Below are 15,800 nucleotides of genomic sequence, written 5' to 3'. Positions count from 1 at the left end.
AAAAAAAAATATTACACAAAAAATCATACCACAATATAAAAGTATCACTGAAATATAATTCGCCTTGCATTTTTAGATGCAAAGGTACTAATCAAATTTGCATAATCAAGTTTTTCAACTATGTCTTTTTCTATAGATATCATAGCCAAACCACTCAATCTTTCTTGTGACATAGTAGACCGAAGGTAAGTTTTGATCAATTTCAACTTTGAAAAACTTCTTTCTGCAGAGGCAACTGTGACTGGTATGGTTAGCAGAATCCTATAAGCAATCGAAGCATGTGGATAGCAACCATCCACATCTTTTATATAATTCAACACATATATTGCTTTTTTTGTTTCAATGGGTAAATCTTGACATAACATTCGCAAGTCATGAAATAAGTCATCCTCATTAAGATCAGAAATCTCGCCATGCTTCAATATATTTAGGAGCTTAGCACAAAAGCTCTTCAATGTATCTCTATCAGCAAACCTTAACTGATCCAAATCAAACAAAAGTCCAAAATTTTCTTCATATGTCTTAAATTGTTCAAACCTGGTTTAAAAAAATAAAAAATCAATAACTTATATAAATATCATGCTCCTTAACTAAAAATTAAATATAATGTATATAGTTCTAATCTGGTTTTGAATGAAGAAATAGCTTGATCAACTATGTAGAGAAAGTAGTTAGTTTTGAAGGATTCTGTAGCTAATTGTATCACCCCTTCAGTAGAGTTTTCATCAAATTGTCTTTTTATGTGAATTGTCCGTTTTTCCATGAATATCAGTTCAATCTCCATCTCACTTGCAATCTCTTTAGCTTCAATCAAAGATTCCTCAAACCTGGTTTCTTTGAACTTTTGAAGAAAAGAAAGAAGACGTTCCAATTCTTTGATGGCTGTATCAATATGCATATCTTTAGTTTGCAGAACATTGCTGACGTTGTTAACCACATATAACAACTCATACCATATAATCATTCCCAACAAGAACTCAAAATTTTGAAGATTATATTTTGCCAAAGCATCAACATCACTTTTTGCCTTGGCATCTTCTTTTTTGTTGTTCACAATATGCATCTAAACCTATCTTATTTGTGGAGTTTGATACCTTATTGCTTTAATACTCTCCACACGACTTTCCCAATGAGTTTCTGATAATGGTTTTAAAGTGAGACCTATCACATGCTTTTTAGAAACCTGCCATCTTTTTGTAGAAGCTGTAAACAAACAGTATAATCGTTGCACTACACCAAAGAAAGACTCAGCTTTGGGACAACAATGAGCCATATCAAAAAGCACAAGGTTTAGAGAATGACAAGCACAAGGTGTGTAAAATGCTCTTAGATTTATTTCAAGTAGTCTACTTTGCACACCTTTATTTTTACCTTTCATGTTAGATCCATTGTCATACGGTACCCTTGTCCTCTCATATCACTTACATCAAGTCCAAGAGTCTTCAATTCATTTAGAAGTTCATTAAGTAGTCCAAGACCTGATGTGTCAGCAACCTTCAAGAAGCCTAAAAAATATTCTTCAACCACAACTAAAGTAGCCGAAACATTGACAATTCTTATTACAAGAGACATTTGTTCCTCAACTTGCATCTGGAGTACAGTCAAGAATAACTGAAAAATATTTGGCTTCTTTGATTCTGCTGATAATTGAGCTTTTCACCTCACATGCCAACAATTAAATAATTTCATTTTGAATTTTGTGACTCAAATAATGATACTGAACCTCACCTTATTTAATACGTCCAACATGTTTTTTTTATACTCAGATCAACTTCAGCAAGCAGTTCTATCATCTGTAAGAAAAGACCATTATTCTCCTCATATAGCTTTTCATTATCTCCACGAAAAGCTAAATTATTTTTCGCAAGTCTTTTCACAACTGCAAGAATTCTTTCTAATACTTGTTTCCAGTGTTCTTTTTCTTGATTGATCTGTTCTTGCAGACGCTTGTATCAATTGTTAACTTTATTTTCAACCTTTTTGCCAACTCTATCCAACTTTTCATTGCCGCAATGTGATACCTATTTCATTTATGACTTTTAAGTCGATCATTACAGTTGTGTCAATCATTCATGCCTTCATCAGCTAGTTGCCCCACAAGATGCTTCTTTGCAAACAATTTACAATAGAAGCAAAGATTTTATCCAAAGAAACCGAATATACCAACCGCTTTCTATCTTGTTTCTCTCCATTTGGTAATTCCTTGAAGTAATGACTTAACGAAAAAGACCTCTCACATTTATCTTTCGGAAGGATTACATTATTGACTCTTTTGGGGCCTCTTTCAACCAAAAAATCTGTAATATTTTGGTTTGTCTTATTCTAATTCCCTAGATCAACCATGTCAAACAGAACTTCTTCTCTTGAATTGGAAGTGTGACTTTCTTCATTGATAATATCATTATTTTCCCCTACTGACTGATTTGGCTCTATACTGTGAACATCTTCAATATTTTCCTCAATCTCTACCTCTTCAACATCATGATCACTATTTACCTCAATCTCTACCTCTTCAACATCATCATGATCATTATTGACCTCAATCTCTGCCTCTTCAACATCATGATCACTATTTTTCTCAATCTCTTCCTCTTCAACATCATGATCACTATTTTCCTCAATCTTTGCCTCTTCAACATCATGATCATTCACCGTCATGCTTTGATTCTTTTTCTCTTGGTACTAAATACTTATTAATAGAACCAACTAGAGGTTTATGTACAACTTCTATCCTCTTTTTCTCTTTTCTTTTTTGAGCCCCGGACTTGAACTTTCTACTATGAGCCATAATAAAATACTGTGTTTTACAAAAATCTGGACATCAATACGAAATCAAAGAATATGTGTTTTTCAATATCTAGATATCATACGTCCAAACATATACAAACAATTCAAAGAGGATGTCATTATGTGAAGCTTCAAATTCAATATCATCATATATTTATATTCAATGTTCAACAAATCAAATAAAAAAACAAAATAGATAAGAGATTATCATACTAAGCCATTAAGGACTAAAGGAAAATCACAATTTCTTTAAAATAGAAAGGAAATAGCTTTAGAGAATAGAGATGAAAGGGTAAAAGAACGTACCGTTTTAGCTTAAGAATTGATGTTTTCCTTAATTCCTTTCAATCAAAGATTTGGAGGTTTGTCTTCTCTTTTCTACGATTTCTTCTGAGACGCGATCTTTTTTTTTTTTTTTGGACTGAAGAGTCGCGATCTTCTTCTTCTGTATTGTTTTGGATGTGCGCGAGAACTGAAAAGAAAGCGTAAGAGACGCACAGGTCTTCTACTCTTATTCTATCTTTTTTTTTTCAGGCCTATATAAAAAAAATTTGAGGCCCCTAAATTTTGAGGCCCTGGACTCAAGCCTGGTCCGTCTTGCCCACATGGCTGGGCCTGGCTACTACTGGAGATACCTATTTGGGCGATGAAGATTTGAATAACAGGATGGTGAATCAGTTTGTTTAGGAGTTCAAGAGGAAGAACAAAAAAGACATCAGTCAAAGCCCAAGAGCTCTTAGGAGGTTGTGGACAGCTTGTGAGCGAGCAAAGAGGACTCTATCGTCCACTGCTTTGACTTCCATTGAGATCGACTCTCTATTTGAGGGTGTCAACTTCTCATCATCCATTACACGCACCAAATTTGAAGAAATGAACAAGGACTTGTTCAACAAGTGTCTAAAGCCTGTTATAAAGTGTTTGAGAGCTGCAAACATAAAGAAGGAAAAGGTCGCTGAGATTGTCCTCGTTGGTGGATCTACTGGGATTCCTATAGTGCAGCAATTGTTGCAAGACTTCTTCGATGGAAAGGAACTGTGCAAAAGCATTAACCCTGAGGAAGCTGTTGCTTATGGAGCCGTAGTGCAGGCTGCAGTTTTGAGTGGTGAGGACGAGAAGTTGAGGGACGTATTGCTTCTAGATGTCACTCCTCTGTCCTTGGGTTTGGAGAAGGCTAAGGGTAAGATGACTGTGCTCATCCCTAGGAATCGTTGGATCCCACACTAGGTTTTATCTACCTACTTGGACAATGTGATCCAAGTGTTTAAGGGCGAGAGTCGAACGACCTTTGATAACAGTCTACTCAGTAAGTTTGTGCTTTCAGGCATTCCTACAGCACCAAGGGGAGTACCTCAGGTCACTGTACGTCCTTTTTGAAATCAACTGTGACGACATTCTTAATGTGTCTATTGAGGAGACTACTGGCTAGAAGACCCAGATCACCGTCAGTGATGATAAGGGCAGACTGTCCAAGGAGCGAATTGAGAAGATGGTTCAAGAAGCAGAGAGGTACAAGTCAGAGGACAAGGAGCTCAAGAAGAAGGTGGAATCGAAGAATGCCTTGGAGAACTATGCAATTATCATGAGTAACACCATCAGAAACATTGCTGCCAAGCTTGACGCAGGGAACAAGAAGAAGATTGGAGATGCAATCGAGCAAGCTTTTCAATGGCTAGATGGCAATCAGCTTGCTAAGGCCGAAGACTATGATGACGAGGTGAAGGAGGTCGAAGGCATCCACACTTCCATCATGGCAAAGATGTACGAAGGCGACGCTGCTCCTGACATGGGTGGTTGCACAGCTGAAGATGTTCCTCCAACAAAAAGGTTGAAAACCTGAAATGATGAAAGGGGAACACATTACAACACAATGATTACATAGTTAGAATACAGCGAACGCTGAAAATATGTGGATGATTGTAAATGTCAATTTGTTCTGGACTCATTTGCTGCGCTGGAAGAGGTTAAAAACGCAGTGGATATTCATTGTCTGATAGTTCAGACTGAATATTAGATTTATCAGCTTTGTAGGCAATGTGCTATTTTTTATTTTTTTATTTTTTCGATTACAGGGAAATAAAATATGCAGTTGAGTTGTTTAGGCATATGCAGAGAAGGATGTTATCTCTTGGACCTCCATGGTCAAAAGCTATGCACAAAAGGGCTCTAATAAAACCACTTAAAGTTTTCTGTGAGATGATGGATGCAGGGATCTAACCTGACCAATTTGTCATTGCCAGCATTTTGAGTGCCTGTGCATAACTGACACTTGGAGTTTTGGCGTCATTGTTGTAAAGAGCCATTTGTACAGTGGGTGAGTGTTTGTTCTTACATGTATTAGAAGGCATCGATTTATGTCTTTGTAGGAGTAAAGAGAAGCTCTGCTTGTAAACCATGTACGAGATACTAAAAAGCATAATGATCACCTGTTGTGCCTGCTCTGTGAAGTTAGTGTATATATCCTCACAATATGAATCCAGAAATGAGTTGTGTCTTGAATCAGAATACCAGAGCATTAATGCCTAAAATGCACTGTGTCGATTTTGTTTTCCCCTCTATATGTTCTCAGTGAAGTTTGTAGTTTCTCATTTGTGCAATCTTGTATGGTCTCTAATAATAATTATTTTTTTACTATTCAACAGTCATGCAACTATAGGTCTGAAGTACCTCATCCTGCTTCCATCTCTTAGTCAAACAAAGTCACAGAATACCTTTCCACAGATCAGTTTAGGATTTAGATTTCCTCTCCAAATCGAAATAGGTGAGATATATATATATATATATATATATATATATGCATTATAAAAGGAGTGCAGGGTTGGAACAGAACTGAAAGAAATTCGGGGATACAAAATATGTTGGAGATATGATGGCGAGGAAGAGACAAAGAAGCAGTAGTGGGATGCAAAGAAAAATCAGCTCATGGAGCTACCGGTTGATACACTAGTCGATATCCTTTTGAGACTGTCAATAGGTTGCATAAAATGTGTGTCCAAGACCTTGTTAAACATGGTGAACACCATCTCCTTCTCTACACTTCACACACGTTCACATACGGCTGATCAAGTACGTACCTCGACTTATTTGTTGCTCTCACGATCATCCATTAGTGGTTTTGTAGTCACCGAAATACAAGGACAATGCCTCAACAAACGGCAGACATGCTGAAGGTATAAGGATAATTAGCAATCTTTTACCATGAAAAACACTTGGAGTTATTGTCATATGAACAAGAACAAGTTGCAGAAGTCACTAACATCCCTTATGGTCTCATGTAAAACATGCATGTGCATATCATATGTTTTTCACAGAGGTTAGCAGCTTCGCTTGTTATCCTAGTGTTGAGTCTTTTGTTTGTCCTGATTTTCAAAGAGTCTGTCATATTAGTTTAATAGGTCTTTGCTGTTTTTCAAATTCAAATGGACAACTGAGTTTATGGGAAGTGCCTTGGCGCTCAAACCAGTCTAAGGGTTGAGATCTTTTGTTATGCCAACCCGTGACCAAATGGTTTGATGCTTAAGGCTCAAGCTTGGATTTTATGATACATTATCCTATACATAGCTAGTCTTTGTGTGATTCAAAGACCAGTCGCTATCGGCTGTGTCAAGGTCCACTAATGGACTGAGTAAGAGGGTTTGAAACCTCTTTGCTTCATGTTTTGAATCGTTCATGTTTTAGGAAATGTATCTTTGTCTTATTGAGGTTGCTTGTGTCAACTCTGCATTTGGTTACATCAGTTTCGATATTGTAGCCAAACACTTATGTCTAAAACCTTTCTGAAACATATTGAGGTCAGCTTTCATCATCTTTGATGCCTTGTCTGCATATATATATATATATATATATATATATATCTATAGCTTTGGCTTTGCTCAATGGTTGTTGAAAATTGCCTTATTGCATTTTCATTGTTGAGTCTAGTTTTAGCTTGCATTGTTCATACTGCTCTAAGTCTTCTTCGTGACTATAAACCTTAGAGCTTGAACTCAAAACTTCTTTCATCAACTCATATCACGTTGCATACCATGAGAGATGTGTAGTGCAACCAACTCAAGAAGCGTTTAAGGTTGAATCTGCTAGTGGTTAGCTGAATTCACGAACAAGGCTTCTGAAAGTGTTCCATGTTGTAAGTACTTAGAAACAAGAGAGGAAATAGGTCTAGACTAGTTTGGGACTAGGAAGGATAACATTGTGGTAGTGTATAACTAGAACTATTATTCTTGTAAGAAGTTACTTCAACTTAGTGGAAAGCTTTCTCTCTCAATAGTTACAGACACGTAGTTTTTCTCCCTGCATTCAGGGTTTCTGTGAGTAAAAATCATCTTTGTGTTGTTTATTTATTTGATGCAATTTATCTTCTGCAAACTCGTATCCTGTGAATCTGGGATAGCACAAGTTATTGTTATCCATCCTCGTATATAAAAGTTAACGAAAATCTAGAAAAGACATATTCACCCCCCCTCTAGGACCTTTACATTCAATTACTATTTCGTCATCCACTCGTTGCTTTCTGCGTTTTGTTTTCTGCAACTTGTTTTGCTTGGGATCCAATAATGGAGATTGCATGTTAGTCAATCCTCTTGGAGAAATGGGACTTCAACGATTGCCGAAAACTAGTTTTGCCCAACTAAAGAGCGATTTTCTGTTTGGTATGGGATTTGATGATGAAACCAATACCTACAAGATCGTATGTGTTAGTAGTCATGATGAAACCAAATCTATGACAACACATGTTCTTGTATTGGGCACAAACTGGTGGCGACAAACATCCTCACTCCCTCCTTGTGAGTTAAGCTGCATAAACGACAAGCCGGTATGGTTGACATCGATACGAGTTAGAGCAACAAGACGTGATCGTAGTAGAATAGTAGATCGTAGAGTAGTCTCTTTTGACTTCAGGAGAGAAGAGTTCTATTGGACCCCTACTCCTCCCGCATTTGTTCTGTTGGAATCGAATATCCGTTTGTTTTCTCTAAGAGGATGTTTGGCCAGTGCGGTGACAAAGCTTTCTCGGTCAATAGGAGATACAATAATGGAGGTATGGGTGTTGAAAGATTCTGACGAAAAACAATGGGTGAGATACTACTACGGTAACGAACTACCAGCCGGTTTTCCTTTTCAGCTTTATGGTTTTTGGGGGGAATGCGAGCATGGCATATTTTTCATGGATTACGATTTAACGGAAACCTCTTTTTTCTTCATAGATCTAAGATCTGGCTCCATCAATACTGTAAAATACAATTGTTATGCCAAGACCTTTCTACTAGGTATGTACAGTTATTCCGAGACCTTGATTTCCTTGAAAGATTATGGCGATTTGGAGGAAGCTCATGAAGCGATTACCTGATAGAAGATTATATCGTCTCTTATGTATTTTCGTGGGAAATGGCAACTAGGGCTGCTTCGCCTGTAAAGAAGACACAAGACAGAAGATATCATCTATTTTTCTTAGTTTAACTATGAAAGATCATGTCATTTGAGCATCTATAATCGTGATTAATTAAAGGCTCTCTTTAACTAATTAGAGAGATTTTCATATACACCCAATTTTAAAGAGTGGTTTTAAATTAAACTCATCTAATTTTTCTATTTGATAGACATATAAAATGTATCAATTATCATACATATTATGTCCTATTTTTTTTAAATTTTACACAATTGTCACCATTCAACTATAATATATAAACATAATAAATAAGCTTAATTGATGCTGTCTTAAATACTTTGATTATGAGTTTTTCTTCTAACACTAACATTTTTCAATCAATTTGCAAGAATCATGTAGTTTTCTTTATTTTTATGAAAAAATCTAGATGAAAGGAATTCATTATTTAATCTATACATAAGGTAGAATATAATATAAATAAAATATCTTATTATAAGAGTAAAATGAATAAATTTTACAGTGTTACCGACTTACCGTAGGACTATATGGTTTCTGATGTGGCCCTTCATTCCATTCAAATTTTAACATGTGGATTTTTATGATGAAAAACCATTTTAGTTAATTTGTCAAAGAACTTGATTTTTAAAACTCTAAACCCTAAACCCTAAACCCCTATACCCTATACCCTATACCCTAAACTCTATACCCTAAACCCCTATACCCTATACCCTAAACCCAATTTTGGGTTTAATTTCTTCTTTATAGGTATATTATCATATCATACCCTACTTAATAGGTACATTAGAAATGTAAGTAGTTGAGAGTAAAATGTTTTCTCGATCATGATGGGAAATGATCATATACCTAAAAAGAAGAAAATTAATCAAAGAACAAGAACATATACCTTACAATTAGACACTTTTTGGCAATGTAGAGAGACACTAAATGTGAGCTTAGGAATGAAAAGAATCATTCTATTACAAATGACATACTTCTGTATATAACATATATATATACACACACTCAAGTAATTAGTAATAACAATGTAAGAAATTAAAGAATGTAATTGACTATGATAAAGTTAAATCCAACTAAATTTTAGCTCAGTATTGAGTTTCAAATTGATGCTAAAATTGAGAGACACCAAATTTGGCTTTCTACCATCTGAAGGGCAAATCAGAGAAACAGAAAAATGAAGAAATATATTAATTATAGACATTTGTTCTATTTGGTAAGTTTGCTTATGTGGAGTGGGTGTAAAATTAAAAAAAATATGTATGAGTTTATCTTAAAAGATGTCTACTATTTTGGGTTTTTATCTAATTTTCTCAACTAATTATAGTTTTGTCATTGAATTGATCTAATTTAGTTTAACCATTTAGAAATCCCAATATTAAAAAGGGATTGGAGTAGAATATCTTCCAATTCATTTTGAATTGGTGTTAGAACTCACTGCATCTTAAATTTTTACCATTAGGTGAAAAGCGTATCTCACGAAGTACATGCTTTGTATTACAATCACAGAAAAAGCCCATATACCATAACCCACCATAATATTTATCTCCATTTCGCAACGCCAAACTCGCCACATCACCGATCCGCGTCTTTACCACTCTCAGCAAATCCACCCCTCCATTCCAAACCACATCCACGGCCAAACTCAATCCACACTTCCCGCACAAATTTTAAACCCCGCGCTCCCCCACCCGTAGAACAAACACGCCACGTCACCGATCCGCACCACAACAACCCAAACCCACCCACGGCCGTCTGTTCCCAAATCAAACCAACGGCCCCGATTACATCTCTCCCACCACACTCCCACTATAAACCCACTCAAATTCCCACTACCAATTTTCAATTTCAAAATTCCCAATCTCTCTGAGAACCCTAGAAATCTAAATCTCCCAAATCCTCAAATCCCCAAATGGCCCGTACCAAGCAAACCGCCCGCAAGTCCACCGGAGGCAAGGCCCCACGCAAGCAGCTGGCCACCAAGGCCGCCAGAAAGTCAGCTCCGGCCACCGGCGGAGTGAAGAAGCCCCACAGATTCAGGCCCGGAACCGTCGCGCTCCGTGAGATCCGCAAGTACCAGAAGAGCACCGAGCTCCTCATCCGCAAGCTCCCTTTCCAGCGCCTCGTCCGTGAAATCGCTCAGGATTTCAAGACTGATCTGAGGTTCCAGAGCTCCGCCGTGGCCGCGCTGCAGGAGGCGGCGGAGGCTTACCTCGTCGGGCTCTTCGAGGACACCAATCTGTGTGCCATCCATGCCAAGAGGGTTACGATAATGCCGAAAGATATTCAGCTGGCGAGGCGCATTAGGGGTGAGCGTGCTTGAGCTTGAATTGAAGGGTTTAGTACAGTTTGAGTGGTCTTTGGAATTAAGGGTTTCGATGAAATGTTAGGGTTTAGTACTGATGGTTGTTTAGAGATGTAGATCCGAAGCTTAATGTTATGTAATGGGTTTATGTTATGAATGAAAGTGGCTTATTTTCCACAATTTTATGTCTTGCCTTTTGTCTTTGAATCCGAAATCAGTCATTGTGTTTAAGTTTTATGCCTTTTGATTTTGCACTCTTGATGGAGAAATGTGTTGTTGAATGCAATAGAACCTTGTGCTTGCAATCTGGGTTTTAAGAATTGGAAACCTATTTCCGAATTGAATCTGAGTAGATGAGTTTGGGGCTTACATGTTTGTCGCTGTAGTTTGCTGTGAATGATTGGGTTGTTTTTGGGTGCTATAAACCCAGTGTAGTTAATTTGTGGCACAAAATAATTGACCCTACTTTGTGATCTTGGGTTCGATTGAGAGTAACAACCACAATAAGGGATAAGAATGAAGGAAAAATTAGCAATATTTTAAAGATGTGTCATTATTGACACTTCAGAGAAATGGAATCAACGCACTTATGGACTTTTGCAGAGTTGAGATTTCTTTTCTTCCTTGATTGTTTGGAATCAGAAGTTTTTATATATACAAGCTCAGCCATTTCTCAAGGTGAAGAGAAATTATGGATTCTAATGAAGCAAGGGACTTGTTCCAAGCTCAGACTCATTTGTACAAACACATGTTCAACTTTGCGAGTTCTATGTCACTCAATTGTGCACTTTTGCTTGGCATATAGCCATATACATTGGAATATTGCTGTTACAAGTATTTACTTTTAAACCAGTTCATGACGCCAGCGTCGTGCTTGGTCAACTATCAACTGTGCAAGCCAATATGTCCCTATAATCTCTGGTTATTCTGAAAGAGTCATACACCTGTCCATCCCTGCTCTTCTTGTACTCAGAACAACGAATTCAAATGATCATAAGCTGTGAGCTTGACAAATTCATGGTCCTGGTCTTTGAAAATACTCCATTTGGTTAGAAGGGATATAAAAGTTGATAGGCTTGCTCCTGCACCACCAGCAACCACATGTATTGTTTCATTCAAGCTGCCCTTATAGTAGTGCTTCTGTTCATTTGTGCATATATTCTGTTCCATGAGGATAATAACACTTGCATCACTAAAACCAACTAAAATCTAGATTAAATGGAAATGAGGGTTGTAAATGGTGATTGCACAATGAGGAAAGATATACCTGGTATATGGGACATGTTCTTTCATAGTTATGTACATGGCCATAAATGGCAAAGTCAACCTTTTACTTTTGCCATAGCTTCTGAAAAGGCTATCCCTTGCCATCGGTTCATTAAATGATCCTTCTTCTGCATAAGAGATGCAAGAAGAATATCCGAGAACGTACTCGACGTGCAAGAAAAAAATGAGCCATGGTTGCTTCTGCCTATCGACTGATGCTAAGCAGCGGTCAATGAACTTGTACTGCTCTGTTCCCTCTCTCCAATCATGTTCTGTGTCCGCTATGCAGAAGTGAAACATGCCATAGTCAGTGGAGTACCTGGATCGATAGCATTATAAGACCATGATAATCTTGGTCATAAACAATTTAGGGTTGTAAATTGTAATGACAATGCAAATAGACTCTCATACCAGAACTTATCGTGTTCATGGTGGGAACATAGAACATATTTTCAGCCAACACACCGCATTCTCCTCTTGAATCATTGTTCCCATAAATTGAACCGGATCTGGCCAGTCGCGTTCATGGTTGCCTCTGAAAGCAAAATAAAAATCCAAATGTAGAGAAAGAGGAACTCTTGCCAATCAATTCTGTATCAAATAATGAGATACCTTGCAATCATGTAAGGAACACTTGATGCTATTGGCTCAACCTGTGCAGTAAAATGGTCGCACTGTGAAAGGTAACCATTTCCATAAGATATATCTCCAATATGGAAGACTATCTATGTTTTCAGGTACAGAATAAGCCGCTCAGTAGTGTTGAGAACTCCTCTCTGGAAACTGTTATATTCATTGAAACCATCAGCTTCATCCTGCATGGTGAAATAGTAGATGGAACAAATCAGAAGCTACATGAAAGTGATTCCCATTGATAACAACAGTTTGCGAATCCACATTTGCACTGAACAATGTAGCAATTATTTAGAAGAACGCAAAGGGGTTAATAGTTATGAAAAGGAGGACAAGATTCTGAATACAGCATGTAAATGTTCCAAAGGGAGTTCAAACCATGTCACCGAAAATGACTACACGTTGTAAAGAATACCAGGATAAGGAGATGCTTTAATCTGATACTCTTGACTCCATATATATGTACCTGTAGTCTGTAGTCGGTAGTAAGGAACTACCTTCTCTCCCATAGACCAGTCAGGAAACTTGTAAATACAATGAATATCTTATCCCACCAAGCATAATCAACGACCTCATACGCCGTGCTCCGACAATGGTGTATTAGACTAAAACCATAAAGACAAAACACTTATCATAAACACATTTATATAAACAAGAACACAGAAACAAGCATCAGATCATGGCATCAGACATATAGCAACATATATGTACATGTACTGATATATATATACACAAGGAACAGAAGTAGTACCTTGCTCAATGTTGAGGGCAGCCATCGAGATGAAGAGAGGTGAGTAGGAGCTTCCAAAAGAGATCTTCTGCGCAGCACTCAAGTACCAAAGCTCTGATGGAAAGAGACTAGATTTTTGGCGTAAGTTAGAGTGTGCACAGGGACCCCTTTTATACTGCATTTTGGATAGCTCAAACTCTTAACCATCAAAGAGTTTGAGTTCCACACAAATACCACAATATTAGCCTATCTCTATTATCTTGTTATACAAGATAATTCAAATGTATTTCATTGTTTATCTAACCATTTCATTTAGATAAACATATCATGATAATGCAATTAATAATCTCACAATGTTCATTCTGTTTTTCTATAGAAGTTGTCATACCTTAAGACTTATAATGCTAAGTCCATTCTAACATGGTGGGCCCCATCCCCGACATATATTCGGTAGATCGACATCCGAGTTACCTCCTTATGGTGATGGATCATCAATACCACATCGGGAAGGTGCTCATCGAAGCTCCACAAGAAAACACCATGAGAAGATATATGTGCACCTTGTCCCACATTGGAAACATGTAATGTGAGGGAACCTTTCCTCAGCTATAAAAAGAAGGCTTCCCATATGTAGAAAGGATCTCAACTGATCCAACTCCATCCCAACTTCACTACCTCACACTTGTAACACCAAAGGCATTGAGACCTCATGATAGTAGATTCAAGTGGACGTAGTTATGCCCTCCGATGGCATGATGAACCGCTATAAATGATGTTGTGTTTTTACGTTCTATCATGTCTTTGTAGAAACAGTACCATTAGACAATCTATGTCCCAGCTTGTATGTATACCTGCATAAAATCATGTAGTTAGTAAGTATCAATAAATCTCACTCATTTTTTAAGAGAATCATATACAAAACTTCAACCTACACTCCCCTTGGGCCACAACTCCATCAGAAAACTGGTGCGTATGAATCCAGGGTCACGCCATCCCACTGTTCTTGCAGGTACACCTGCACATGTACATTGACAACATAGACTGTAAACCTACAGATTATATAAGAGGAGCTAATTAACTATATACAATTGATCTTTGAGAATTCATAAGCTCTTATAGTATGTGCTATGAATAGTCAGACATGTTTGGCAGCAAAGATGATAGACAAGCAACTGTTTCTACCATTATGAGACACTAAATTTATCTTCCCTTTAATAGTTAGACAGTTCGATATTTATGTGAATTATTTTCTTCATAATAGAAAAAGGTCACTACTGAAAAAAATTACTTAAGAGACGGAATTATTTCGTCTCCTAAGTACTTAGGAGACGGAACGTCCGTTGGCTAAGATCCGTCGCCTAAGTGTGGTGAGGTAGACACTTAGGCGACGAAATCTAAAATTCTATCACCTAAGTGGTTCTTAGGAGACTGAATACTTTCGTTTCTTAAACACTTAGGCGACCGATTTTATTTTATAATAAAAAAAAATATTATCCACTTAGGAGACGGAATAGTTGTATTCCGTTGCTAAAGGCTGAATTTTTTTTTTTTTTAAAAAAAAGGCCACCGCAGGCTTTTTATCCACTCACTCCGACCACCCGAGATACCACCACCACCGCAGGTTTAAAAGTCACAACTAAATGTCTTGAACTTCTTCTCATCCTGCATATATAAATAGTAAAAACTTGCATTTATAAACTGCATATGGAAAAAATAAAATTTACCGCCCCCCAGTAAACTTCTACTGGGGATCAGTAAACTTGCAAAAAATAACTCCCTTTCAATTTCAGGGGCACAACACAAAACAAATACCAATTCTTACCATAATAAACAACTTTATTATCCCCTAGTGAACCCAGTAGAAGTTTACTGGGGGCAGTAAACTTCTACTGGGGGTCAGTAAAATTCAATATAATATCTCCTTTTCAATTTCATGTCAATTATACACAACATATACCCATTTTTACCCGAATAAACAAACTCATTGCCCCCTAGTAAACCCAGTGGAAGTTAATTTACTGCCCCTCAGTAAACTTCTACTGGGGGTCAGTAAACTTCTATACATTATCTCCCTTTCAATTTTATACCAACAATCTGCCCCAAATATACCACCACCGTACCGTACCAAATAATCACCATGCCACCACCATCATACCAATCACATCCTAACCAAAATTAAAATCAAAATCAAATTAAACAAAAACACATAAATCTATCACCAATGCTAATTAAACCAAAAAAATTGAAGAACTTACCTTGATTTCTTACCCCTTTGAAATTTCGAGGGACGGTGGTGGGTCGGTGGGAAGGCTTGGTAGAGAGAGAAAGGTGGTGGTAGCGGCGTCTGTGGTGACCCAGATATGAGGCTTGGTGCAAGAGAAGGGGTCGAGGAGCTTGCTGGCGGCGGGGACGGGTGAGTCGAGTCGGGTCGAGAGGGGAGGTTGTTGGCTCTGAGGAGAGTGCGGAGGTGGCCGGGTGATGTTGAAGAGGGTCTTGAGCCCGTTGAGAGTGGTGGTGTTTGTGAGGACGAAGTCGATAAATGCGTGGCAGTTGGAGGTGGCGTTGGTGGGGGTGATGCAGTTGAAGGTGACAGCGGAGGAAGAAGCGGTGAGAATGGAGAGAGAGGCCGGCATGAGAGTGATGGTAGAGAGAGAGAGAGAGAGAGAGAGAGAGAGAGAGCG

General features: G+C 37.7%; 1 protein-coding gene and 2 pseudogenes across 1 annotated transcript; 2 read left to right on the top strand and 1 right to left on the bottom strand.

The window, feature by feature from the left end:
• The window catches only part of LOC101299199, a 6,182-nt pseudogene extending 1,558 nt beyond the window's left edge, over positions 1-4,624 (top strand).
• A 5,473-nt stretch (positions 4,625-10,097) lies between these two features.
• LOC101292605 (histone H3.2-like) lies at positions 10,098-10,827 on the top strand. The gene has a single exon (XM_004300385.1). The coding sequence runs from the start codon at positions 10,098-10,100 to the stop codon at positions 10,506-10,508; it is 411 nt and encodes a 136-aa protein (XP_004300433.1). The 3' UTR covers positions 10,509-10,827.
• Positions 10,828-11,368: 541 nt separating this feature from the next.
• Positions 11,369-15,080, bottom strand: LOC101298902 (annotated as a pseudogene).
• Positions 15,081-15,800: the final 720 nt, after the last annotated feature.

This window comes from Fragaria vesca, linkage group LG5 (genome assembly GCF_000184155.1).
Source record: "Fragaria vesca subsp. vesca linkage group LG5, FraVesHawaii_1.0, whole genome shotgun sequence".
Lineage (NCBI taxonomy): Eukaryota > Viridiplantae > Streptophyta > Magnoliopsida > Rosales > Rosaceae > Fragaria > Fragaria vesca.
The sequence above is the reverse complement of the archived record's forward strand: the minus strand, read 5'-3'. Positions and strand labels throughout refer to the sequence as shown.

Coding starts and splice junctions, on each gene's coding strand:
- LOC101292605 (XM_004300385.1), top strand. CDS start 10,098: ATGGCCCGTACCAAGCAAACCGCCCGCAAGTCCACCGGAGGCAAGGCC.